General features: G+C 41.3%; 2 protein-coding genes across 25 annotated transcripts in view; both read right to left on the bottom strand.

The window, feature by feature from the left end:
* depdc5 (DEP domain containing 5, GATOR1 subcomplex subunit) overlaps nt 1–17,871 on the bottom strand; it is a 30,712-nt gene extending 12,841 nt beyond the window's left edge. For 6 of the 24 annotated variants that reach the window (XR_012595781.1, XR_012595780.1, XM_074650143.1 and 3 more), the window contains exons 1-29: nt 17,533–17,841; nt 15,833–15,900; nt 15,653–15,740; nt 15,516–15,562; nt 14,960–15,045; nt 14,793–14,876; nt 14,653–14,702; nt 14,300–14,369; nt 12,940–13,018; nt 12,751–12,812; nt 12,597–12,666; nt 12,445–12,517; nt 11,050–11,153; nt 10,862–10,936; nt 10,324–10,458; nt 9,362–9,423; nt 9,203–9,276; nt 9,046–9,115; nt 8,903–8,939; nt 7,344–7,464; nt 6,997–7,220; nt 5,532–5,732; nt 5,173–5,308; nt 4,998–5,089; nt 3,211–3,270; nt 1,960–2,143; nt 710–870; nt 313–433; nt 60–227 (exon numbers count right to left, since the gene is read on the bottom strand). Coding sequence is in view for 15 of the 24 variants with exons in the window: in XM_074650143.1 (XP_074506244.1) it covers nt 60–227; nt 313–433; nt 710–870; nt 1,960–2,143; nt 3,211–3,270; nt 4,998–5,089; nt 5,173–5,308; nt 5,532–5,732; nt 6,997–7,220; nt 7,344–7,464; nt 8,903–8,939; nt 9,046–9,115; nt 9,203–9,276; nt 9,362–9,423; nt 10,324–10,458; nt 10,862–10,936; nt 11,050–11,153; nt 12,445–12,517; nt 12,597–12,666; nt 12,751–12,812; nt 12,940–13,018; nt 14,300–14,369; nt 14,653–14,702; nt 14,793–14,876; nt 14,960–15,045; nt 15,516–15,562; nt 15,653–15,740; nt 15,833–15,890 (2,792 nt within the window). In the remaining 9 variants the exon portion in view is untranslated. Of the gene's footprint in view, nt 1–59; nt 228–312; nt 434–709; nt 871–1,959; nt 2,144–2,831; nt 3,036–3,210; nt 3,271–4,563; nt 4,858–4,885; nt 5,090–5,172; nt 5,309–5,531; nt 5,733–6,996; nt 7,221–7,343; nt 7,465–8,902; nt 8,940–9,045; nt 9,116–9,202; nt 9,277–9,361; nt 9,424–10,323; nt 10,459–10,861; nt 10,937–11,049; nt 11,154–12,444; nt 12,518–12,596; nt 12,667–12,750; nt 12,813–12,939; nt 13,019–14,299; nt 14,370–14,652; nt 14,703–14,792; nt 14,877–14,959; nt 15,046–15,515; nt 15,563–15,652; nt 15,741–15,832; nt 15,901–17,532 lie in introns of those variants that run through there. The other 18 variants (XM_074650141.1, XM_074650138.1, XM_074650144.1 and 15 more) reach the window with 11 other exon arrangements.
* A 1,963-nt stretch (nt 17,872–19,834) lies between these two features.
* Nucleotides 19,835–25,887, bottom strand: rab36 (RAB36, member RAS oncogene family). The gene is made up of 11 exons (XM_074650121.1): nt 25,751–25,887; nt 24,350–24,436; nt 22,674–22,765; nt 22,506–22,580; nt 22,326–22,427; nt 22,176–22,240; nt 22,027–22,078; nt 20,867–20,948; nt 20,688–20,778; nt 20,479–20,592; nt 19,835–20,392 (listed from the first exon to the last, which is right to left on the bottom strand). Exons 2-11 carry the CDS (start codon nt 24,425–24,427, stop codon nt 20,331–20,333), a joined length of 813 nt encoding a protein of 270 aa, XP_074506222.1. The 5' UTR covers nt 24,428–24,436; nt 25,751–25,887; the 3' UTR covers nt 19,835–20,330.
* Between the last annotated feature and the right edge of the window lie 1,547 nt (nt 25,888–27,434).

Raw genomic sequence — 27,434 nt, forward strand, 5'->3', positions numbered from 1 at the left:
ACCATAAACTAAACATTAATAGCCCTGAAATCAGTATGTGTTTGTGTATTTGTGAGCACCTGAAGTCCTCCGAGCCAGCAGAGCAGATGTACTGGTCCAGGTAGTTCCACTTATATTCCTCCAGCCTCTCGTGGCCGAACTCCACCCAGCAGGACACAAACTGAGCATTAGAGTGCGGAGGGCACAGGCTGTAACTGTACTGGATCTGTGCCGACTCATACGGATACCTAAAGAAAACACACATCATTATTCAACACGGCATAAAGATGCAGAATAAGTTGTGTGTGTGTTGGTTGCCGGGCGTTTACTCACTTGGGCAGGTAGCGAGTGACTGTGATAATCTTGTCCTTGAGGCACACTTTGTGGAACGTCCGGCCCATACTGAGCCAGTAAACGGTCTCCTCCTCCTCTGCTCGACGCAGAGAGACCAACCCTGGAGAAGAAAGAGGACATATACAGTCGCAGAGGTAGACTGAGTTATCACAAATACATATTCAAGTTATAATTTAGTTTGTTAGTAAAGGTGGAAAAGCTATTTTACAGAGAATATCAAGCTAACTTTACTTCAAACATCCCACATACATGTATTAAGAACTTCATACTTATATACGGTTACGATTTGATGTGAGAATACAGTAGACAATCTGAAAATGTCAATGATTTTAAATAAATATACACACAAAACAAATGATATGAAACATGAATTAACCTCTGGAGTAAAGAGGACTGCTGCCGAGCGGTGTGGCCACAGCGGGCTGAGGTTTCCTGTTGTTGGGCTGGACGATGATCTGGTATCCCTGCATCAACCGCTGACAGATAAACTCCTCAAACACTTGAGACGCACTCATCACTGGAGCTTCGTCTTCCCGCCTGAGAAACAAACGAACACAGTCTGATTCTGTGATTTTCTTATTGCCGGTCATCCTCTGTCCGTGTTTCCTTCGCATATCTAGAGAGAGAACCGCTCATTCGATCTGCTTCACACTTGCAGGGTGTGTCGCTGGGGACCCGAGGGAGTGCTTTTTCAAATTCCCTTTAAAAGGGACTCTATGTAAGAACCAGAAATTGCTTGTTAACAGCGACTCCTGTTTCCGTTAAGTCAACGAAAGTCAGCGTCCTGTTGCTCGCGCTTGTGCTCGCTCTACACAGACATGAACGAGCATCGCTCAACACAGTGAGGCGACACACGTCAGCCCCATCACTTCACTCAGCAGCAGGAAACAAGACACGGGAAACCTCTGTTGGTCTGGAGGAGCTGCAGCAGTTATTTCTGCACAAACGTCCACTGAACATTCACTAGATATTCTCAGAGCTAAACTAACTCTTCTGCAGTGTGGAGTGAGCAGCATGCATCTGAGAGGTGGAGCGAGATAGCGAGTGAGAACGAGCGCGGTGTGTGAGTGAAGGCAGGCAGAGGAGCAGAGGAGCAGAGGAGCAGAGACTCCGGCCCTGGAGACCAAAGCTAAGGTCTCCCTCGTGTCTTCTGACCGCAGTCGGGGGGCTGGAGCAGGAAGAGTTGACACTGTTTTGCAAGACAGGCTTCAGTAGATGTAACTTTGCGGTTTTGCTGCTTCCGTGTAGTTTGTGTTGGAACAGCGTAGCCACACGCGAGCGCGCACAGGACACCGAACCGCAATGATTTATAAGAGTGTAAGTGTAAACAGTCCCTTTAACTGTAAAATAAAATATGACTCAATGATTTATTTTCCCCGAAACGTGAAGGTGTTTATTTCAGCCCTAAATTGTGCCTGCAGTCTTTCTTCTCTAATCCAGATTATTATACTTTGTTCAGAGTCATTTTAGTAAGAAAATCAACCGTAAACTATAAAAGTGAGGGGGGGACATGTCTCCCAGATCCCTAGAGGACATTGTGCCGTTGGGCATGTGAATGCATGAACAGCTGTTGAGTTGAAGTGACCGGCTACAGACAGTCGTACTCTAAAAGACAGGACGTTCTACCTCTCCTGGTCGCTGTGCGGCAGCAGGTCGTAGCAGCCTTCGGTGTAGTCGTTCTGTAGCGCCTGGCGGTCGGGGAAGTAGTCGGTGGTGAGGGGCAGGCAGGCCGGAGTGGTCAGAGACTTCCAGTCCACCCCCACTGTGCAGCAGAAGCTGGGCACTGTCGGGGGTGCAGACAGCAGCAGGGCTTCAGGAGCACCCACACCATACATACACACATACACGCACATGTACACAAACAAAAAAAAATCCCCACAGCAAAGACAAATGCATGTACCCACAGTGGAGAGGTACATGTGTGTGGGGGGGCGGGGGTGGATATAGAGAGGAAAGGGGAGGCACAGTGGGGTGATGAGTAAAGAAAGGTTGGGGGAGAGGATGAAGATGTGGAGATGGAAAAGAAAGAGTGAAGATACAAACAAAAGTAGAAGAGAGGGGAAGAGAAAAAACAGAACGTGTTACTTTTACTGGCCTTTCGTCGCCCTCACCCCCTTCTGCTGGTGATTCCTGAAGGGGTGGGGCCTGTAGTTGAGGTGCAGTGATCAGACATGCAGATCGTGGCCCTGTGACAGTCTGTGATCGCCACCAGTCACAAGCAAGAAGTGGAAAATGTGTCCTGAGCTCAGCAAAAGGTGCGAACTGCAAAAAGTGACTGAGTCGAATTTAAGCAGAGAAATCACATCATGCAGAACATACGGATGGTGAGCAAACATTCAATATTGTGCGCAAGAGAGATTTTGTTTACAGTGAATTTAAGAGGTTGAGAGAGACATATACTACGCATACTGCCATGCAGGAATGAGATATATACACACACAAGGCTTGTTGAATGCAAACAGGTCATGGTGAAGAAAATGACGTGAGGGCTAATTAATGAATCAGAGGATTTTAAGACCTGGTGATATTTCATCATGAGAATTAAGATGAACAGGGAGAAGGCCCAGAGAAGGAAAGGAGAAAGTGAGGATACAGTAGGGAGGAGGAGGAGGGGTAACCCCGAGCCACATGACCTATAAGGAGTGGTTTCTAACCTGCGACCCCCTGGAGACAGACGCCCAGAGAAAACCTGCCTGCCAAAGCTGAATAAACCCTCACAGGTTAAAGACACCTCTGACGGTTTATCGGCATCATCATCATCAAGTTTGGTGATTAAGAACATCAGAGCCCGATCCTGACAAATCTTTGGGGTTTTTTTTGCGACTTATCAATTGACATGTTTTTTGTTTTTTTCCGTGGGAGGCAAGGTGGACTCACTTGGATCGGCGCCGCTGAGGGAGAAGTCTTGAAACGTGGATCCGCGGTTGGTCAGAGTTCCTGTAAGGAGATCACAATTAAAACAAAGAAGGAGCAGCTTCACAGGGGGTGCAACTAACGATTATTTACACGTTATTATATATTTATTATTATTTATATTCCGTTGTTTTTTTTTGCCCTTATTCCGAAAAAGGACAATATTCCTACTAAGCTGTTTACATGGCTAATGCAAGTGAATATTCCACTGATATTCCCGTTTACAAGCAGCCGTTATACTCCGATTAACGTAACCTGTGGCCGACTTCCGTTCCCTCTTTCATTCCTTCAACCACCTTCTGGAAAAGGTCGGTGTTGAGATATTTGCGCATATCCCAGAACCTGTTCACATCCAAGTCTTTCATCATGTTTAACAGTAGGTGTGTTTCTCTTTTTTTTCCTTCTGGGAATGCATCTCTGCAACCTGTCGGCTAGCTGGTTTGTGTTCCAACGCACAGAGCTGACCGTAAAACAGGAGAGAGGCCGTGTGTCACAAACTGAACCCCAACTGAAACTCGGAATAATAGTGGAATATTACTGTTCAAGTAAACGTAGTCAGTTTGTCGATTGATCTGATGATTATTTTCTCAATTAAACCTGCAGCTTTTTGGCATCTTTGGACAAAAGTTCCAGAATAACCTTTCAGCATATTGTAATTCAAGTGTTCTGAGAAGAAACTAGACTTTTTCAGGCTTTAAAACATCTAGCCCGTGATGGGAGACTTTGGCCAATCACAGGTCATTTCAGAAAGAGAGAGAGAGAGAGCGTTCCTATTGGCTGTGCTCCAGCTGGTGGGCGGTGCTTGGTATTTCCTCAACTGATCTCAACATGGCTGCCGGGTCACAAACGTTCTCATTTTACAGCTAAACAGTTCACTACAAGATGATTCTGAAAACATTTGAGGAGAGAAATAGGCATCACAGTAACAGAATATTGATTCATATTTGATCAGCGCTGCCTAGTTTGACCGTTTGATCGGAGTTCGCAGAGTGATTGACAGCTGCTCAGAGACGACAAGGCTCCAGCTCGGCTCTGACTGGTTGTTTTCCTCCGGTCTGTGAAATCTTGCAGATGCCGTTAGGAGCACCGGAGGACACAGAGACACATGACTTTTTTCAGATTATCTGTCTCATGCACTACTGTCGGGATATAATGACAAAAGGTTTTTATAAAAATAACCTTTTTTAAATTGTATTTGCTCCAATCTTACCTACTGCAGCTTTAATTTAATTGTGAATCCAGTTATTTATTTCTCTTGTTAAACTGCATTTTCAAATAGAATTTTTAAATTCCATTATTTATTAATGAATTTATGTATTTTTAAATGATGCTCTTATTGACTGTTTTATGGTGTGTGTTTTTTAATCCCTTTTAAATTTGAACTATTTATTGATGGATTAATATTTCATTTGTAAATTCGTTTTATGATTTTTCTCTTTATTGCCCATTAAAATGTCAAATAATGAATTACATTGTAATGTAGTCCATTTATTCATAGATTATTATTCATTTATTAATGCCTATTTTATTGTAAAATTAATTATTAATCAATGAAATACTTTATTTACTCTTGTGGTCCTCCATACATTGGTTCCTACTGAAGACAAAAATCTTTGAAAACAGTTCAGGCTATTCAAACGGGAGGAAATAGAGCATTTGTTGGGGACTATAGAACATCGCCAACCTATAAAGCAGGGTTAAAATACTCAGTATGTTTCAGGAGAACACTGGCTTTATAGTCGGCATATCACCGTTGTTGTGGCTCCCTGGACTTCCAGTCAACTCCTCCATCCCTCCCCCGACGTAAAGACCGTTCTCTCCTGCGTGCCTCGACGTTGTTCGCCTTAAATGAAAAAGATAAATACCAAGCATTCATCTCACTGTCTGTGCTTCTCGAGTTGCATTTTTCTTTGACTTGTGTCTGACCTTCCAGTGGCCTCGTGGTAGGCCAGCTCCAGCAGCTCAGCGGAGGTGTGGGAGGGATCTCTCTGCTGGCTGCCCTGCAGTTCAGCCATATTCTGCCTGGTCTGGTGGTGGATCTGGATGGCCTCTCCAGAAGGACCTGAGGGACAACAGCGCACATACAGTACATGCTGTTTTTACGGAGGTGTTCCTTAAACTGCATGATCGTTTTGGAGGCTGCAGTTTGTGATGCTGCTGAAATATACTGTGTTATACACCACAAACTACATCATCCAAGATGATCACACATACAGGACCTTAGCTAGGTCCATTAAACTGCACCCTGCATGCAAGTGTTTTCACAAGGCCGTGTGCTCCCTCACCGACAGGGAAGGTGTGCATCCACCGCCGCCGGTTGGAGGTGAGTTTCATGGGCATCCTGGACGGGGTGAAGGGGTTGATGAGGGCTCTCTGAGGAGTGTAACCTCCTGGACGGATGTGCAGGGTGGACTCAGCACTCCCCACTGTGAACCTGCCCGGGGCACTGGAGTCCCGCTGAGAGTCCATCATCTTCTCCAACAACTCTGGACAACAGAAGAAGACAACAAGAATGGGATGGAGAACGGAAAGAGATGGACGGAGCACTCTTTGTCACATCCCTTGTAAGCGTTTTCCCTTAAAGGGATAGTTTGGATGTTTTGAAGTGGGGTTGTATGAGATACTTACTTATCCATAGTCAGTGTATTACCTACAGTAGATGGCGTAAACAGACAGGAGTACCAGCACAGGAGCAAAGCAACGGGGGGCAGCAGCAAAACGGATTTTACACACCTAAAAAAAATCAATATATCAGAAAGTGGTATTGAGCTATCCCTACTCTCTTCAAAGCCACCAGACTCCTTTGACAAAGCAGTCAATTTACCTCACAGAACACAGGAGTCATTGGTCTACCGCTGCCTCGATCGGTTAAGCTGGGGACACGCCGAGCCAACATCAAAGAACTAGCAACGTCGAAGGCCCGTTGAGTCGCCTCACGTCGCCTTTGTCTTGGCCAAAAAGTTGCGCTCGAACTAACCGCAAAGACTACAGCCGACGGCCAGTCAGCACGCACGTTCTGCGCCCCCGTGAGAGGAAATAACTCTCCTCCCAGCAGGCGGCGGTAGTCTGTATTCGTCATTTAAAAAGGGAAACCGGAAGACCGAGGACGGCGGATATACAAGCTGTTGTTATGATACGTACATGAAACAAAGCCGACCATTTTCACACCACTCTCACTCAGTACTTAGCTTCATTCCAGATGTTCATGTGGGTGTGAAAATATCCGTGTATTTTAATGATCAGATGTGATGAAGATGAAAAATGAGAAGAGCCTTTTGTGTTTCTCCTCTTGACTTTACTCGTTGGCTTGCTTTCCTCACGTCCGTTTCTCTTCTCGTGCACTTGTTAGTTTAAGTTGAACAGCCAATCAGAGTGATTTCTCTCTGCGACGGGCACCGCCACCGATTCAACATGCTGAATCGGCCGAAAAAACTCAGACACGGGCAGACTAGAGCCGACGGTGCGGGACACACCGAAAGTTAGTTTGGATACATGAGGTAAAATTACTGTTTTTGTCAATGGAGTCTGGTGGCTTTGAAGAGTGCATAGATAACGGATGTCTGACGGCGAGGTAAAGAGCAGTGAAAATATTTTAAATATAGCGTACACTTAAACGGATAGAGATTTTTTTTAGGTGTCTAAAATCCATTTTGCTGCTGCCCCCGTCCACACTGCCATCTTCTGCTATGGATAAGTACCTGATACAACCCCACAAGTCTGATCTGCTCCTTTAAGATGTGGAGGAGTTACCTCTGGTGCTGGTGTATCCCAGGGAGCTGCTGACCTCATACTGGGCGGGAGGCATGCGGGGTATAAGCAGCATGTTGGACACATGGCCCAGACTATCATCAGAGGCCAGGCTGCGCTGTTCCTCCGGACCTACAGAGCGAACAGGAGGGGACGCGCCTATGCCTGCGCTGACGTCCACCGAGCCCCAGCTCTTCCTCCCGCTCGACTCTTTGTCTCGACCCATCCTGAAAGACACGTAGTCACTACTGTTCAACGAGGCTGAAGGTCCACAAGGTTCACTAGAAAGGATAACTCTGTCCTCTGTGTTCAGTGGAGCGTAGTTTCGTGTTGTGCGAGCAGTAAGATACCTGAAGTTGGTGCTCCTCTGAATCCGTGAAGGACCAGGCAGTCTGAACACCTGAGCGTCAAAGGCGTCGTAGTCCACCTGAATAGGAAGGCTGTTCTCAGAGTCCTTTGGTGCACAGAGAGCTGGAAGAGGATTAGGGTCATTAGGATTCATCCTATGGGCCCCATCAATATCCTTCCACAAAAGTTGTAAAGCCATTCCACTAAAATCCCAAAATGTTAACTTCATGGTGGCGCTAAACGAAAGTCATCAACTTCAACGGAATTCATACTATGGTGACCATGAATGTCTGTGCAAAATTTAACTCAATCCAGTAGTTTGCTGAGATATTTCAGTCTGGACCAAAGTGTTAAAGGACTAATATGTAACATATTTACTGTAATAAATCATCCATAGCACCATTATCTAATTCCTTTTCCTTTTCCACTAACATGGAACGGGTTCCGTTCCGACTCGCGCATCTAATTTCAGACATTCAAAGCGCTTCAACCAAAAATAAATTGGTTTGTAACCCGAAAAGTTGGTCCGCAGCTGGAACCAAAAAATAGCAGTGGGCATGTCATATTAGGGCTGTCCCGATACCATTTCTTTAGACTTTGAAGCTTCGGTGAGAAATATTCGCGGAGCAGCACGGCGCGGCAAGCTGACATGTTCTTCTGTCTGTCCGTCTCCATCTCCCCCATTTCAGTGCCAGTGCCTGCCGCAACACTGTACCGTGGGTGTGTTAAGAGAACTGGATACAGCGTTGGAGGCCCCGTTCGCTCCTATGAAAGTTGCTCAGTGGCGCATGAAGCCTAAATGGCTCGACTTCTGACGGGAAAAGTGCCCGACGATCTTCCGCATCCCTTGGGCCCATGGAGCAGGCGCAGTAGCGTCCGCTCGGTCACATGGCTCGGGTCACGGGGTCAAAGCCGTCACGCTGTCGTCACGGCTTGCTAACTCCGCCTCCCAGCCCTCGCTCCAGCCTCGGTCTGGGTCTCATTCACATGAACGGAGGAAGGGAAATAACTCTGGATACAGCTATTAGTGCATTTACAACTTCTAGGACCTGATGATTTAAATAAGGACTATTCAAGTGTTCATACAGGGAAGTTGATTCACCTCAAAAAAAATTATCCGCTGAGTTACAGACGTCTCTTTCCCAATGTAAGTCTATGGAGAAAAAGTATTTTTGGGCCCAATGGCATCACGTGACGGACACGGAAGTTGTAGTACCGCCGTTGGCTGCTACGAAAATTGGCATCAACGACCGGCGCTCTTCCTGGAGGGCTTGCACTGTACACACACGCAACTCTACACACAACAAACAGAGATATAAGTCTGAGAATATGAATAAAGAATTATGTTGTGGGACTATTCCTTATTTCGTGGGCTATTTTGGGATTGATACATCATCATTACATACATCCTTGATTACAATAGTTCCGCTCAAAACTGGTGGAAACGCGGGCTGGTTCGCCAGATCGCACCAAGGTTCCAAGAATCCTGAACGGATCCGGTTCAAGAACCAGAGCTAATTTGGTGGAAAAGAGCTCAGAGAGATAAAGAGTCAGAACTTACTGTGGTCCTTGCTGCTCTTGAATTTCTCAGCATGAAGCTAGAAGAAAGGTTATTTTAATGAAATGTTAAAAACATACAAAGAGAATCCTTTTTGAATTGTTTTAAAGTCAAACAACAGTGCTGCAACAAAAATGTGAACGCACCTTGCGACCGGCCAGTTTGATTCGAGGGGTGAAGGAGCTGCAAGAGTTCTGACTTTTGGAGGTGTAGAAGCTGAAGAGAAAAGACGCAAGCAAGATAAAATCAATCAATCAATTCCACCTTGAATTTAAATTTATTTATCAGTCGTGTGGTTTTTACCTGTGGTTGATCCAGTGAGGAAGGTTATAGTCGTCTCCCACACGAGAGTCTCCAGGTGTGGTCCTGTTGTGCAGCTACAGAGAGTAACGAACCATCAGAAACCAGTCAGGTATATATATATACAGCCTAATGCATCGAAAGATGCTCTGAATGAGTTACCTTGAATAATGGTACCGCGTGCAAAGGCTGCTCCCCCATACACACCAAGTCTACGCCGATACCTACAGAGAGAAAAGTACGTGTCACCATTCAACATCATTAAAGGGACAGTTTGGATGTTGTGAAGTGGGGTTGTATGAGGTATTTCTCCATAGTCAGTGTATTACCTACAGTAGATGACGGTCGACACGCCCCCAGTTTGGAGAAACAGACAAGAGGACCAGCACGGGCACCACACGTAAAATATCAGTTTATGTGTTCACTGAATTTAGAATATTTTCACCGCTTTACCTCGCTGTCAGACAGCCCTTTCTGAAGGGAAACTGAAGCCGTTATCTATGCTCTCTTCAAAGCCACCAGACTACATTGACAAAAACAGTAATTTTACCTCTCAGAACACAGGAGTTGCCGGTCTACCGCTGCCTCCATCGGTTAGTTTGTTTGTGTTATTGTGTGACTTTGGTGCTTTAAAGGGTTAGTTCGGATTCACCAAAGTCACACAATAACACTACAAACTAACCGATGGAGGCGGCGGTAGACCAGCAACTCCCGTGTTATGTGAGGTAAAATTACTGTTTTTGTCAAAGGAGTCTGGTGGCTTTGAAGTGAGCATAGACGGATGGAACAGCTTCAGTTACCCGTTGGAAAGGGCGGTATGACAGCAAGATAAAGCGGTGAAAACATTATTAAATATAGCGTACACTTAAACAGATACTGATTTTTTTTTGGTGTGTAAAATCCGTTTTGCTGCTGCCCCCGTCCACAGCAGCACATTGCTTTGCTCCCGTGCTGGTACTCCTGGTAATACACTGACTATAGAGAAGTACCTCATACAACCCCAGTTCAAAAACATCCCAACTATCTCTTTAACTTTATGCAATGAACCTTTTATTGTCTGTTAACATCTATTGTTCAGTTTGAAGTTCCATGTGTTTGAAGTGTGTTTGTATGGTCATGCTCACCGTTGTCAATCATACGCTGTTTGGTGAGGATCATGAGCAGACGGTCGACTTCAAACACTCCCACCCCGGGTGTGATGACCACTGACATCTGGCCGGTGCGGTCAAAGTTACGGTTGATGTAGTGCTTGTCGAACACTGTGGGAGACATTGGTGATCATCAGCTTTTCCTCTTGTCTTTTCTACTTAGTAGAAGTGTGAAAGACACTTCCCTTCAGCAAGTGCTTCTTCTAAAGTGAGTTCTTCATGTCTCTGTTCACTTTATAACCAATTACTGTTTGTTTGTTCAAGTATTATTTGACTTTGCCTGGATAATATTAAGACAATGAGTAAATTTATGTGCAAACTTAGTCAAGAAATGACTCAAATAAATATGAGATATTATGAGAATGCCAAAATACACTGGAGGGGGGCTTTAAGAAATAGTTACCAAGCTTACCAAGCTTTAAAATGTAGTAAGCTCAGTATAGTTGCACAATGAATACAACAAATCCTACTTTTGATAAGCTGCCCCCAGTGCAGCTCTATTCTGGTTCCTCACCATTGAAGGAAAGGTTAATGGCCTCCAGGTAGTTTCCTTGAGCAGCAGTTGAGTTGTAACCAATAGGAAAACCATCTGGAATGAAAGTAAATAAACACAAGACACACACAACGCAAGGTTTTTTGGTCATAAAAGGCACTTGATCCAAAGATCCATTAGTCCGGTAAAACGCTGGACTCGTTCCCTACCTGCTTCTTTCAGCCGCACCAGGACAGGATACTGAATGAAGAGCTTCTTGATGGTGACCAGTAGTGATGTCCACTCATCCCGTCTCTCATTCTGAGCCACGACCCTGATCACAAAACATTTAAAGGATCAGTTCGGATTTTTTTCAAGTGGGGTTGTATGAGGTACTTCTCCGTTGTCTGTGTATTACCCACAGTAGATAGAGTTCAGAGAAACAGACAGGAGTACCAGCACGGGAGCAAAGCAACGTACTGCAGCAGCAAAAAAGGATTTTACACACCTAAAAAATCTATATCAGTTTGTGTAGACTATTTTCACGGCTTTACCTCGCTGTCAGACAGCCCTTTCTGACGGGGAACTGAAGCCATTATCTGTGCTCTCTTCAAAGCCACCAGACTCCATTGACAAAAACAGTAGTTTTACCTCGCAGAATATGGAAGTTGCTGGTCTTCTGCTGCCTCCCTCGGATAGTTTGTATTACACAAACAAACCAACCGATGGAGGCAGCGGTAAACCAGCAACTCCTGTGTTCTGTGAGGTAAAATTACTGTTTTTGTAAAAGGAGTCTGGTGGCTTTGAAGAGAACATCGATAACAGCTTCAGTTCTCCGTCAGAAAAGGGCTGTCTGACAGCGAGGTAAAGCCGTGAAAATATTCTAAATATAGCGTACACTTAAAGGAACAATATGTAGTACTGACAGCTAGCGTTTAAAATAGGGAACAGCAGTCCAAATTCAAAACATTGGAGCCGTCGCACGTCTGCTCTTCCGGTGTGACTGGAGTGCAATTTGAGGGTTACCTTCTCGACACGACCGCGTTAGCCTCTGGCCACCAGCAGCAGCAGTAGACAGAATCACTTCAGCGGTTGTGTGTCTCAAATACTCGCTGCCTTGATAACCCAGCTGCACACGGACCACAGAGCGATGTGCCGAGGCTTTCTCAGGTCGAGTAGAATCTAAAGTTATGTTATCTGTTGATCCAGTTGGTCAGCTTGCTTTTGTGGCTGCAGAAGGCTGTGTTTGAGTGCCAGTTTGTTTCATATGTGACAACGGGGTGTCGAAATGGGCCGCGGACGAGATCACACCAGCCAAAACAAAAACACACCTTCCGGACCGGGATGGAAATTTCAAAGGAAGTTTCCTTAATCTCTGATGACATATCCTGGACATTTTATGATTTATTACAGTAAATATATTACATATTGGTCCTTTTAAAGTGTCTAAAATCCGTTTTGCTGCTGCCCCCGTCCACAGCAGTGCATTGCTTTACTCCCGTACTCCTGTCTGTTTCTTCAAACTGTCCCTTTAAGCACCGTCAGTAGACCTCATCCAGTCGGTATTTCAGATTAACTTCAATTAAGGTATATAATTAAAAGTCATGTACAGTAACTATGGTTACCTGTAAAAGTCTTCATAGAAACGTCCCTCGTGATCCTGCCTGATGGACGCTCTCAGAATCTCAGGAAATTCCTCTGAGGAAAATAATATTTGTATTAATGATAACTATCTAAATATGCATCGTAACTCACTGTGACAACGTAAGAAACTCACCGATAGTTTTGGCATTGTAGAAGGTACGTGAGAAAAGTACAACCGTCACCTCATGACTGCAGTTCTTCTCCTGTTTTAACATTAAAAACACTGTTTGCTTTTCGTTTGCTTTTTTATTTGAAAGAAAATATTACGACAAAAATAAATCACAAACCTTCCACTTGGCGAAAAGATCCGACAGGAAACCATTCACAGCCTTCTCAAAGTAGAGATCACCTGAGAGCAAAAAAACATCCAAATGAAGACATTCTCCTCCGACAGAGAGCCGTGACTGTATGTCACTGAAACACAAACAAAACCTGCTCGCAGAGTGTGAAGAACAAATCAGAGAGCTCCAACTAACCGTAGATGTCAAAGTCCCACATCTCACAGCTCATCTGGATAAAGATGTACACCATCGCAGACGTGGATCTGAACACCACCTGTGTCGCCAGGTCACGAGACATTTAAGAGAAATGAATGATGAAGGACATGAATAAATACTATAGTGACTATTTAACAGCAGGCTTTAAAAGCTAAAGGGAGTCGGGTCCACATGCTTGTTGTAACTATGGATACACCGATTCAGTGCTACGTTTATATACTATATACATTATGTACTGGAATTCTAATCCCCTTTTAAAGGTCCCATATCGTGCTCATTTTCAGGTTCATACTTGTATTTTGTGTTTCTACTAGAACATGTTTACATGCTGTAATGTTCAAAAAACACTTTCTTTTCCTCATACTGTCTGCCTGAATATACCTGTATTCACCCCTCTGTCTGAAACACTCCGTTTTAGTGCATTTCAATGGAATTGCAACGGAATTGCGTTTCCAGGCAACAGTTTGGGTCCATTTTTACTTCCTGTCAGCTGATGTTATTTACATACTCTGCAACAGGAAATAAACTGGGGCACATTTAGAATGTTTACATTTAAAACCGTGTAACGGTCCAAATATTGTATATTTGTGACATCACAAATGGACAGAAATCCTAACGGCTTGTTCCAAACGCACAATTTCTGAATACGGGCTGTGTGTATTTCTCCGTATATTGAGCGTTTTGATAGTTTAACAGTATTTATTTAGCACTTAAACCTGCTTTATAATATAAAAGACCTTTTTTACAACATGGGACCTTTAAGTTTTGACCAATTTGTTGCTGCATTAAAAAAGTTTACACCTAAATTGTAATTCCTGTTATTATTCATTAAATTTTGTTTTACAAAGTTAAAGAAGGGATGTTTTAGTCAAGCCTGATGTTGCCTTACACATAAAAGAAGTCACTTCCACACAGCGAGGCATACAGCTGATTAATTAAACACTGGTATCGGATCGGTACTCGGTATCGGATGATACCCAAAGCCAAGGTATTTCTATCGGGACTCTAAAAGTCGGATCGGTGCATCTGTAGTTGTAACAGTTCATATATGATCCTTTAATATCGCACCATAAGCTGTGTTGCGCTACACTACATGGACACTAAAGCCGTAAACTAGATTTACCGCTTCGTGGTTGTACAGTATGCCAGTTTACATCCATGTCTGTCCAAAATGTCATCACTTCAACATTTGTTTTCATTCAGTTTTGACTGAGTTCATCTTTGTGAGTAAACTATTAATTAAAATCGATAGTGTTTTTGAGAATCGATGCAATATCACAAAACATAATATCCCGATATTTGATATTTGAGATGCATCTGCTTTCACCACTGCTCTTACCCTGGTGTCTTCACTGATGTACCCACAGGTCACCTTCTCTCCCTTCACCCACAGTTCACTGGCCTGGGCTCTGGACAATGACGAGCATAACGAGCAAGCATGTAGTCACAGAAACAGTCAACAACCATCATTTCAGTCATCATCATCACCATCGTATACAAAGAAAACAAGACAAGGGACAGCTGAGATAAAAAAAAACGATGTCATTCAGCCTCCATCTCTGTGAATGTCCACTTTCTTCTCTCCTCAATCATAGAAACCTGTACGTACATGTTGATTCATTCCACATTCAAATCACTCTAAAAATGAGTTTCTGCAAATGGCCTGTAGAGAATGAAATGTATGCTTAGTACCTGATTCCTGCAAACTCCACTTTCTGCGTCACATAAGCACATGTGCTCACCTGGAATAAACATTGGAACAGTTAAATCCTCACATAATAATTGCGCTATTACACATTAACCCCAGACACGTAAACTTCCACATGTCCCACCAGACTCTTCTTTAGTCTCCACATGTCTCCTCGACCGATGTACTGGTCCTTGAATGTCAGCTCCACCAGGTCCAGTGTTACATCCTGCAAGAGAAAAAAACAAAACTATGAAAGATTCTGTTCAACTGACAGACGGTGGGGACGCAGAAGGGTCGCGGTGAACATACCTTTGGGTCGACAATGTTAACGATGACATCCTGGTAAGCACGCAGCTTGAAGGCTTGTGCTACAGTCTGGTCCACACTGATTGTCTCTAGATACGAACAAAAGATCAATCATGGGTAGTGAACAGGACTGAATATAACACTCAATGTATATTTGTCCATTAATGATCGTTTTCATTATTGACTAACCTGGAAATTATTTTCTCAATTCATCAATTCATTTTTGGTCAATAAAATGACATAAGATAATGAAAAATGACAATTACAGTTTCCTAAAGCTCAAGGTGAGGTCTTCAAAACCCAAAACATATTCAGCTCATGACCTCTGAGCGAGGTGAACGGCGTTACCACGGTTTTGCACTCGGCGGCTCACGTTACCGCTGTCTTGGACAGGCAGGAGTGAGCTAAGGGGTACTCAGTTGATTGCAATCTGCAACCACACCACTAGATGCCGCCAAATCCTACACACTGTCCCTTTAATAATATTAAACGAATTTGATCTAGCCTAATTGAATTCTTCAAATGTAGCAAACATGCACACACATCATAGTTAATTTACCTTTCTGGAGGTCCTCTTTTAGGTTCTTCACTTGCAGCAGGAGAGGACTGGGGGTTTAAAAGAGAGATTATAGGCCGAGTAGTGTAACAACATATAAGTGACCATACAACAGCGACCCTCTCATTATGCAAGCTCACCTGTATTCATCTGTCGGGTGTGCGATCTCGATTATATCCCTTAAAGTGACTTGAGGGAAAACTTTTGGGTTGACAACCAGCTCGTCATCTGCTCAAAGAAAAAAACAAAAACAATCTTATAGAAAGAAAATCTTTCATAAAATAAACATTCATCTGCCTGAATTTCAAGTTCTTGCTTACCACTTCCACCAAAACCTTTCTTGTGCAGCACAAGCTTGTAGGACTTATTGGTCTTCATAATGAACCAGCTGGGGATCAAAAACAGTCGTTCATTTGTGACTCCTCAAAGTTGCAAGCAGAATAACACATTAGCTTTGCTGTGTATTTTGTTCTCTTTTATTGTCTTGCCATTCCTAAACTCAATTAACGTTACGATATTGTATCACTGTAACGCTGCGATACACTTAATTAATTTAATAATAGTCTATTAGTTTACACCTTTGATGTTTTGGTGGAGAAAGAGGACGCTGAACAAACTGTTATCCATCATGGATAATCCTGACCAGCCTCTCCACCACCTACTGCACAGACAGCAGAGCTCTTTCCCTAATAACACCTCATCTCTGTCTAACAGAGAACTCTCAGCTCTATAGTTTCTGTCTCAGCCAGACTCCATTCTGTTTTAGTCCTGTAATAATCTTGCACATGTTGAATTTTGCACAGCTACATTTACACATTTACTACCTCAATTATGTTTTATTAAAGAACAAAACATTGTAACTTGCACACTTTGCTGATGTATATAGTATGTTATTGCACACTTTGCTGATGTATATAGTATGTTATTGCACACTTTGCTGATGTATATAGTGGGTTATTCTATGTTTATCATTTATATTTGTTATGCTAGTTGCAGTAGTCAGGTATATTTATAGTGTATCCCAATATTCTTTATATTTTGTATTCTATGGATATATTTATTTAGTGTTGACAGGTACATTTTATATACTGTTCCTGTGCATTGCTTTGATAACCTGCTGCTGTAACACAATAATTTCCCAATTTGGGATCAATAAAGTACATCTATCTATCTATCTATCTATCTATCTATCTATCTATCTATCTATCTATCCATCTATCTATTCATTTGAGTTAGTCTTCTAAACATTGGTGTTACGCTAGAAGTCAATGTAGAAAGTGGTGAGCTGAGCAAACTAATCCAAAAGTTGCTTTTTTACTCAAATACAGTCGTTGAAACTGATATAGGCTAATGTTGACCCCTGATGCCATCCAGGCTTTTTGGACGTTTTTAACGTTACTCCTTTCAAGAGGTATATATTAATTCAGATAACTTATTGTAGTATTAAAGTATTCAGTAAAACATTAAAGGTCCCATATTATAAAAAAGTGAGATTTTCATGTTTTTTTATTATAAAGCCGGCTTAAGTCCTATATAAATACTGTGAAAGTATCTAAACACTCAATCCACGGGGAAATACACACAGCCCGTATTCAGAAACTCTGCATTTGAAACAAGCTGTCAGGATTTCTGCCCATTTGTGATGTCACAAATCTACAATATTTGGACCCTTGACACAATCTTAAATGTAAACATTCCACATGTGTCCCAGTTTATTTCCTGTTGCAGTGTATGTGAATGACATCAGCTGACAGGAAGTACACATGGACCCAAGCTGTTGCCTAGCAACGCAATTCTGTTGCAATTCTGTCAAAATGCGCTAAAACGGAGCGTTTCAGACAGAGGGTGCATACAGGTGTATTCAGACAGACAGTATGAGGTAAATAAAGTGTTTTTTGAACATTACAGCATGTAAACATGTTCTAGTAGAAACACAGAATACACGTAGGAACCTGAACATGAGCATGATATGGGACCTTTAAGGGTGAACAGTGAACAGACAGAATGAATCCAGCGGTACCTGAACGTCTCTCTGGAGGCTCAAACTGAAGCTGACTGGGATGTTGACATCATGTTAGCTTAGCATCTAGCATGTTGGAGAGCTAATCTGAGACATCTTACAGCTACTGAACTACATTACCTACCACCAGTTACCGTTACCACAACTACCCGCAATGTAAATACATCTATGTAGTTGAAATAAGTTGCAGCCACCGGTTTAGAAAGTGTAAATAGAGAGATGTTTGCAAGCTAACTATAAGCTAAGCTAAGCTAGCTCCTAGCTCACATTGGTCGCACTTCCGCCCAAACATGGAGACGTGATGTGATTGGCTGACGGCGGATCAGAGAGTAGCTCATAGAAGCAAGAGGACTCACTCCGCTTATTTTCATCTTCTCTTCTTCTTCTCTCGGTTTCTAGCGGGTCGCAACCAGCTTATAGGTGCATTATCGACAACTTTTGGACTGAAGGGTGGAGCAGTAGATTGGCAGGAAAATAAAAATAATAATAATAATAATAATAATAAAATATAATTAATTATTAATAATAATAATAATTAAATGCTCTCCATAATTCCTTTTGCCCTTAAAGGGACTATTTGTAACTTTCAGAATTGCTTATTAACAGCGACACCTGTGGCCATTAAGTCAACGAAAGTCAGAGTCGGGCTCGCGCTTGCTCGCTCTAAATAGACATGAACGAGCATCACTCAAAACAGAGAGGCGACACACGTCAGCTAAAACCACAATATCACTCTATATTTCAGCTGCTTGGCAGTAATGTTAGCTGACCAGACGGAGGTCTCTCCATGAATCAATGCTGATCCTAGTGTTGGCTTTTCCTGCCTCAGCTGAAGCAGGAAGAGAAACGTTATCGCCTCCCGACTGCGCCCGGAGGGAACGGGAGACGGCGGAGTTTTGGTTGGACACGATAACGTTTCTCTCTGCGGAGCCCCGTCACTTCACAAGACACGGGAAACCTCTGTTGGTCTGGAGGAGCTGCAGCAGTTATTTCTGCACAAACGTCCACTGTACATTCACTAGATATTCTCAGAGCTAAACTAACTGCAGTGTGGAGTGAGCGCGCGTTCACATCTAGAGGTGGAGCGCGCGATGTATTAGTGAAGGCAAGCAGGCAGCGGAGCGGGGACTTCAGCCACACGTGAGCGCGCATGTGTCCCGACCCGTTACATTTATACGCTTAAAAAGTTACAAACAGTCCCTTTAAGTAATTAATTAGAAGATTGTGTACTTTCTTAGATGTCTTCTCTAGCAGATAGTACTATTTCCATCATTTACTCCTGATATCAATTCCTTTCTTTCTTCGTCATATGTGTTGCATTCTATAAGAACATGTTTGACAGTTTCCGGTTTATTACAGTGTGTGCATAGTCCAGTTGGGTGCTTGCTCTATTCTATGGAGTGTTTTGTTTAATCCTGTATGTCCTATTTCTCTCGGTTTCTGGCTGATCACAACCAACTTTAAGGTGCATACCGCCTCCTACTGTACAAGAGTGAGTAACATCATGTCATTTGACACATTACTGCTACTCTTAAATTCTACCCACCAATCCTGTGTCTCTTAAGAACATTAATAGTCATTGAAACTACAGAACATTTATTTTATGAATTGGTTGTCCACTAAATTTGTAAATTTTTCTTATCTAACAAAGGAAAATGTTATATTTGGTACGATTGTGAAAGATCCCGTACATGACCTGGCAATCAATTCCATAATCATTCTTGGAAAGTTTTTTATGTCATAACTAATAATCTTGAATATTATCATGACAGAACAGTTCAGACAGCTGATAAACCACTTTATTAAATAATAATAATAATAGGCTTTGACAACAATACTGGTTTCATAAATGCACAGCTGCTATTGTCAGCTATTGCTCCAATGAATCAAGATATTACTTTATAATGTCGTAACCGTGATATGAGTATGTTAGTAGTAGATTAATTTACACTTTTAGAACTTGAAAGTAAACATTTGGTTTCTTTTCTCCCAAATTCCAGCCTATGAACATATTCATATTATTATTCCACAGTGTGGAACTGTGTGACCTCACAGTTATGCCAGTATATTACTGTGATTTAGCAGTATGCTGTTGTAGAATTACAGTGTAAACTGTAAAATATTTGACTGACAATAAATTACTGGCTACTAGTTGCATTAATGCGACTCAGTAGCCAGCACTGTGCTTTAAATTTACACTTAAAAAACACTGTCAAATACTGAAAAACTGTTTTATATGTTAACTCATCAATATCTTAAAACATTGAAAATAGGTTAAATTCAAATAAACACAAAAATATGATAAATTGTACACATTTATTTAGCAGGTAGAGAAACCTCTCCTGATGAAGTCACAGTATAGCTTGCAGTAATCACGGCTGTAATAGCCATTCATTTCACAATAACATTAAGAATACTGTATTATATTGTGAATATCACAGTTAAGGCCTGTGATGTAACTATAATGTAATTTATTGTTAGATATTACAGTTGCATCTTGTGAAATCCTGGTATTAATTTACAGTGTACTGACAACTATCCCATGAAAATGGTCAAATTCATAAGATTTGGAATCGGCAAAAAGTCCATCAGTGTCAGCTTCAATGTAATAATAATAACTGGCTTTCAGGAGCGCATACTGGTGGAACCTTTTGTCAGAATACATGGCAGTTTTGATGACCTCGGAAACCTAACGGAATATTTCCTAAGGCACATTTCAGTCTCTTTTATTTCTGCAGCTGAAGCTCAGAGTAGAGCCTCCATCTGGCTCCGCTCACTTTGAGAGCTCCTCTATTTCATCAGCAGCAGCTTCTCCTCGTGTCTTGGGGCGCGGCCTCCTCCAGGTTGGCGCGATCTGATTCTGTCAAGACAAAGATTGAGGGTAGATTTGCGTATCCTCGAGGCTTCCATCATCGACATCTCTGCTTGTTAGGAGTCATTACTTACTGATAGTATCTCCACGTCCGATGGTAGCAGGGAGCCCATTCTCCGTCTCCTTCAGTACGCATTTCTCAAAGGCCAAAGCCGCCACCCTGAAGAAAAACCCCTGCACGTTCTCCCCTGAAAATAAGAACAATGAACGGTTTCCTTGTATTCATGTTGTCTTAATGTACCATACAGCACCGACGTGTGTGCGCTCCTGTTTTTTCTTTTACCCGTTTTAGCAGAAACAGCCCATAACTCTGCACGCATTTCTGTTGCTATCCTGATGGCGTCCTTTTCTGTCCTCTGTCTTTCCTCTGAGGGCTTAAGAACGAGACAGTTGGTTAGAACTAGAAGACAATTGTGTTTATGAAAATCTGCAAAATATCCATACGATATCAAATATATTCACCAGCAGGTCACTCTTAGTGCCAACCAAGAAGATGTAACAGGAGTCGGGCTCATTTTCTCTCATGGCCTCCTCCAACCATTGGCTATGAAAACAAAACAAAGTTTAGTAAACTTTCTATGTCTATAATGCATACTTATACTTATATTGTGTTATAATTAGGGCTGTCAATCGATTAATATATTTAATCACATGATTGTCCATAGTTAAAATGAATCACACATTTTTGAATCTGTTCAAAATGAACCTTAAAGGGAGATTTATCAAGTATTTAATACTCTTATCAACATGGGAGTGAACAAAAATGCTGCTTTATGCAAATGTATGTATATATTTATTACTGGAAATCAATTAACAACACAAAACAATGTGACACTTATACATATTTATAATGCTTTATAACAATAATCATAACTCATTATAAAGCACTTTAAAATGATTTATAAGGGCAAGTGTCATAATATTTCATAATTGATGGTCACTCACTGATTTTTTTTTTTGCGAGGATCATAGTAACAAAACAAAAAGAAAGAAATCTGGTATTTGTGGCGGTCGCAGGACTGTAATTAGCCCGTCCAATCATTTCATTCGGGCCGAATGTAATGATTGGACGGACTACCTACCTGCCTGATTGCAGTCTACCACCAGCTGCTAGTTTGAAAGCTGTGAGTACTAACAATAGCCATGTTTGTTGTTTACCTTCATAATGATAATTTTGGGGGAGTGGCTTTGGAGGGAGACGGACTGTCAGCGTTCCCGACTTTGTGACTTTCTCTCTAGATTTAGTGACTTTTGGAGCTAGTGCTGCTAGCTGCTTTCATTGGAAAAGAGTTGGCCACACTGGGCTGGGTTTTTAGGTTGAATATTTTATTTTTATCTAGTGTACTCTTGCTGGTTTCTTAAGATTACCAACCCTAGCTTTAAGGTACAGTTACATTCGCCTTCTGTCCAGTGAAATTGCCCAACATCAGCCCCTAAAACACATGTGATGTCACAGCCCAGATGTGGGTCATAAATAAGAGTGATCTGCAGTCTGTAGTCTGGTAGTGTAATATATTGGACTAAACAGGGTGATCTTACACTGCTGGAATAATAAAATATTCCATTCCCAATCACAGTGCATTCACGTTTCTATTGCAGACTTCCCCCAACGACAGACCTACCGTGTATGATCTAGGGACTTAATGTCTGCCATGTCAAAGACTGTGATAATGACTGGAAAAGATAAACAAGAAGCATTATTAGTTTACACCAGCTACAATGTCAACTGGTCTCACCTAGCATCAACCTAGTTATTACAATAACTTCTTACCCTGAGCACCTCTGTAGTACGCAGAAGAGATGCACTTGAATTTTTCCTGCCCAGCAGTATCCCAGCTATAAAAAAAAAAACACACAGTAAAAATGAATTCTCTAAAGGTACATGTATGAAGAATTACTTATTCAAAATTAAACTACTCACATCTGGAGAGAGAAAGGTACTCCGGATACCTCAAACCTCTCAATCTCAAAGTCCACACCAATGGTGGCCTTGTAGTCTCTTTCAAATACATCTTTACAAAACCTGAAAACAGCATAAACAAAGCAAGTTTTTTTTTTCTTTTTAGGTTATGTCATAATTGGCTAATTGTTGATAACGTACCTGTTAATGAGGCAGGTCTTCCCCACATTAAGGTCTCCAACAACCACCACTTTTGACATTTTCTGCCGGTCCCACCTTTAAAGGAGACAACGGGTCTTTAACATCAGTGAGATGTAAGTGGTTTCCATGTGATGTTCATACAAAGCTAAGAAGGACGCGTGGACTCACGGCTGGTGCCTGGCGGCTCCGTCCTTACAGGCTGCTTTAGCCGCAACGTCCCAGTCGTTCTTCAGCTGCAGAGCGGCATTAGGCGAGTACCACTGAAACGAACGGGACCTTACGTTACTGCCATGTTGAGAGCCATGTGGAGGCAACTGTACCGGAGCTATGCTCTGAATTTCAAATTTGGCACCTTTAAAGCTGAAGGAGGCGAGATCGGAGCAAATATGATTAAAAAAAGTATTTTTTATGAAACGGTTGCTATATCGTGACAGTAGTACATGACACAGGTATATCATGTTCCTCTGTGTCCTCCGGTGCTCCTAACGGCTTCTGCAAGATTTCACAGACCGGAGGGAAACAAGCAGTAAGAGCTGATCTGAGGTCTGCTGTCCATCTGCCGTCTATGAGAGCCGGCTGTCGAACTCCGACCAAACAGTCAAACTAGGCAGCGCTGATCAAATATGAATCAATATTCTGTTACGTTAATGCCTATTTTTCGCCTCAAATGTTCTCAGAATCATCTTGTAGTGCACGGTTTAGCTGTAAAATTAGTAAGTTTGACGCCGCCACCATTATGAAATCTGGTGAAGGGACGCCAAGTATCGGTCACGTGACCGGAGCACAACCAACAGGAACGCTCTCTCTCTCTGAAGTGACCTGTGATTGGTCAAAGTCTCCCGTCACGGGCTAGATTTTCTAAAGCCTGAAAACAGAGCCATGAGGAGGTGCAGAAGTCTCTCAGAACACTTGAATTACAATATGCTGAAAGGTTATTATGGAATTTTTGCCCAATGATGCCAAAAATATACTGCCTATCGCCACTTTAAAGGAACAGTGTGTAACACTTCGGGGGATGTAATGGCAGAAATGGAGTATAATATTAATAACTATGTTTTCATTAGTGTATAATCATCTCAACGGCGTTACCACGGTTTTGCACTCGGCGGCTCACGTTACCGCAGTCTTGGAAAGATAGGAGTGAGCTGAAGGCAATCTGCAACCACACCACTAGATGTTGCCAAATCCTACACACTGTCCATTTAAGACTATTAATGCCAGTTACTGTAAGATGAAGATAAGTTCAAGTTCATCATTACAAAATAGAAAAAGACAGTAATCCTAACGTACCAGAACAGGACTAGAAAAGAACAGCAAGAACAAGAGAAGCCACAACATTTTAAAAGACTTCTACAACAGAAGTTATGATTATATATTTAACTATATACAAAACCATTGAAACTTAACAATGCAATTTAAGATATTTAGGTCTGGTACTGGCATATAATGTATAATATTGGATAGAACCACTTGCAGGGTTCCCAGGCAAACAAGTGAGCTGACCCCATTAGAAGAAGTTAAACATCATAGATTCCTGTCCAAATAAAAAAGCCTTAATGTATTGTTTGGAGAAGATTTCGAGGGCAGAAGGATATGTTGACTGGGTCTGTGATTGGCTGACTGCAACAGCCCATAATTACCCTGAGTGCTGTCTGTGATGTGACACTGACTTCACTATCTGAGTAAAGTCAGTTAGAAGTCACGCGTTTCCAATAAAATTAACATCTTCTAGTCTGCCGCTCCTACCATTTTAACCATCTCACAGTAAAAGACTGTTTTTTTCTTGTACCTGAATTAAACTGAAGCAGACCATATTGGGGAAAAAAGAGGACGTATAGGTCTACCTTTGGGAATTCCCTGATGACCCTGTCTTTGCTGATGGGTGATGGGAACGGGATCATCCCATTCCTGTTTCCCTGCATGACAACCAGCTGTGATGGGAATGTGGAACAGGAATTCAGTCTAATGCCAAGCACTCCTTCAATGTGTGTACGCATTTTTTTTTTTTTACAAAGGTCATTTGTTCTCTGACCCAAATACAGCCTATTGAGTAGAGCATCAGGTCTCTAATTCAAGACAAAGACAAACAAAGATGGTTTGCTAGTGTTCATTAGTGACAACATCCGTATATATAACCATTTCATTGTGTATGTTAGATAGATAGATAGATAGATAGATAGATAGATAGATAGAAAGATAGATAGATAGATAGATAGATAGAAAGATAGATAGATAGATAGATAGATAGATAGATAGATAGTAACTTTATTGATCCCGAGGGATATTCAAGTTTCCAGCATCACAGTTCCATAGTGTAAAAACATGTTAGTAAAAAGGCAGTAAAAAGGTTAGTAGTGCAAAGTACAAAGTACAAAAAAATTTACCAGATATAAAAATACAAGGAGATGAAGAAAACTGTTAGAAATGAATATAGTGCAGGGTAACAGCTGTGATACACGACTATTAAAAAAGTGACTATAGTGCGTATAGTAGAGTATAGTGCAGAAGAGACTGTTAAAACAGAGAATAGTGCAGAAGAGACTGTTAAAATTGAGTATAGTGCAGAAGAGACTGTTAAAACAGAGAATAGTGCAGAAGAGACTGTTAAAATTGAGTATAGTGCAGAAGAGACTGTTAAAATTGAGTATAGTGCAGAAGAGACTGTTAAAATTGAGTATAGTGCAGAAGAGACTGTTAAAAATTAGTATAGTGCAGGGTAACTCCAATAGCTTAGTCTGAAGTGCACTGTGTGCATTATTATCTGTCCTGCAGACCTGGTTGGAACATTAAAAACATTAATATTCAGGCTGTCTAGTTTTAAAAGATGCTAGTGCATCTGATGCTGCATTGTGAAGTTACACAGTAAAACAGCCGGAAGTAAGGTGACTTTGTCTTCAAAATAAAAGCACACTGACAAATGTGGAATCAAAATTATGAAAGTATACTCTCACGCCATACATGTATTCTTTACTGCCACTTCTGTTGTGTTTTGTGTTGATTTTCTTTGTTTTTATTTCCTCCCAATGCCGCAAAAACATGAGCATTAGCTTACAAGCAAGGATAAGCGGTTTTACTTTGAAGGTCCTGAACGGAAATCACATTTTGTCAGTTTACCCTGACAGCAACAGAGGTAGATACCACATCCAACTCCTCCTTTTACCTGTTATTTCACACATTTAACCTGTAAATGGCGCTCTGTGACACTGTGGTTCATATCACGGAGACTGTGAATGACTCGTACTCACCACAGATGAAGTTAAGGTTGATATCTGCTCGATTTCTTTCACCGTGTCGCTTTTGCCTGTTCGCAGTTGAGAGCCCGGATGTTGTTCGGATGAGGATGCTCGTTTCCATGACAACCATGCTGTAGTGTCACGTGATAATAGTTTTTTTTTATTGCACCTGGTTAAAAGTGGGGTCCCATTTACAAGGGGCCTTAAAAACACACCCTATACAACAAATAACAGTTTATTTTCACTGTAAAATGTCTATGACATCAGAAGTCACTACTATGCAATAATTACATGATAACATGTAATGCACAAAATATGCACTGTTAAGAATTTCCCAGTAAAATAACAGTAAAGAACTGGCAGCAGGGTTGCCTTTATGTTACTGTAAAATTAACATTATTATGCTGTCGCTGAAATGTACAGCTTTGTACTGTTAATGAAAAATACAGTTTGAACTGGTATTTTTTTTTTTATTTCACAGTATTTTACATATAATTTACTGTTTAAAAATACATTATATAGCTGTTTTTCACCTTTATTTTAGATTATCTTACTGATTTGTTTTAATGCACTATTTAGGTTGTATTTTTTACATTCTTTTTAATAAACATTATTTTTTGCCTAGATGAATAGACTTAGCAGGTTACAGACATAGGAATAGTCACACTAAATACAATTAAAGGCACTTGCTAGGAAAAAGGCTATAATAGACTTGTTGACTATAGCTGGCTACAAGCACAGCATGCAAACCATAACAACATGTGAGTGAAAACCAGAGCTAATTCACTGATTTACAATCATGTACAACGTACAAGCCTCAAATGTGCAGATCAGGTCCCAGAATTAAAAAAAATGCTGCATGAAACTGTTACTGATGATACTTTAGACAGTTGATCAGCAGTAAAGGGCTGTTTTTTAAGAATGCATTATGGTTCAGTTAAAAAACGGCCTATGAGCCTAATTTAACAGGTCTTCTTTTGTATTAACAGTAAAGCACTGTTTTTAGCAAAAGTCGTAATGTTACAAGAATAAAGTCATAACTTTACGAGAAAAAAAGTTGTAATATTATGAGAATAAAGTCATAACTGTACAAGAAAAAAAGAAAATAACACGTAAAATTACTACTTTATAATATTACGACTTTTTTCTCTTAAACCTATGGCTTTATTATCATAATATTACGGCTTTTTTCTCGTAAACCTATGGCTTTATTCTCATAATATAACGACTTTTTTCTCGTAAACCTATGAATTTATTCTCATAATATTATGACTTCATTCTCATAATATTACGGCTTTTTTCTCGTAAACCTATGAATTTATTCTCATAATATTATGACTTTATTCTCATAATATTACGGCTTTTTTCTCGTAAACCTATGAATTTATTCTCATAATATTATGACTTTATTCTCATAATATTACGGCTTTTTTCTCGTAAACCTATGACTTTATTCTCATAATATTATGACTTTATTCTCATAATATAACGGCTTTTTTCTCGTAAACTTATGGCTTTATTCTCGTAATATTATGAATTTATTCTCGTAATATTACGACTTTATTCTCGAAATCTCAGATTTACTTTTTCTCCTCAATGTGGCCCTAATACTCCGTCGTGGACAACATGTCCACTACAGAGGACACATGTCAATGGGCTGGGTCTCAGGTCTCAGGAGGTTAATGTGACACCGCCG

The sequence above is a fragment of the Sebastes fasciatus genome, chromosome 11, assembly GCF_043250625.1.
Source record: "Sebastes fasciatus isolate fSebFas1 chromosome 11, fSebFas1.pri, whole genome shotgun sequence".
In the NCBI taxonomy this organism is placed as follows: domain Eukaryota; kingdom Metazoa; phylum Chordata; class Actinopteri; order Perciformes; family Sebastidae; genus Sebastes; species Sebastes fasciatus.

Bases quoted from the DNA above. Each gene is read 5' to 3' on its own strand.
- rab36 (XM_074650121.1), bottom strand. From the start codon at position 24,427: ATGCAGGGAAACAGGAATGGGATGATCCCGTTCCCATCACCCATCAGC. The intron at 20,949-22,026 runs GTAGGTCTGTCG...TTGTTTTCATAG, and splicing joins AAGTCCCTAGATCATACACG to CCAATGGTTGGAGGAGGCCA. The intron at 20,779-20,866 runs GTGAATATATTT...CTCGTTCTTAAG, and splicing joins GCACTAAGAGTGACCTGCTG to CCCTCAGAGGAAAGACAGAG.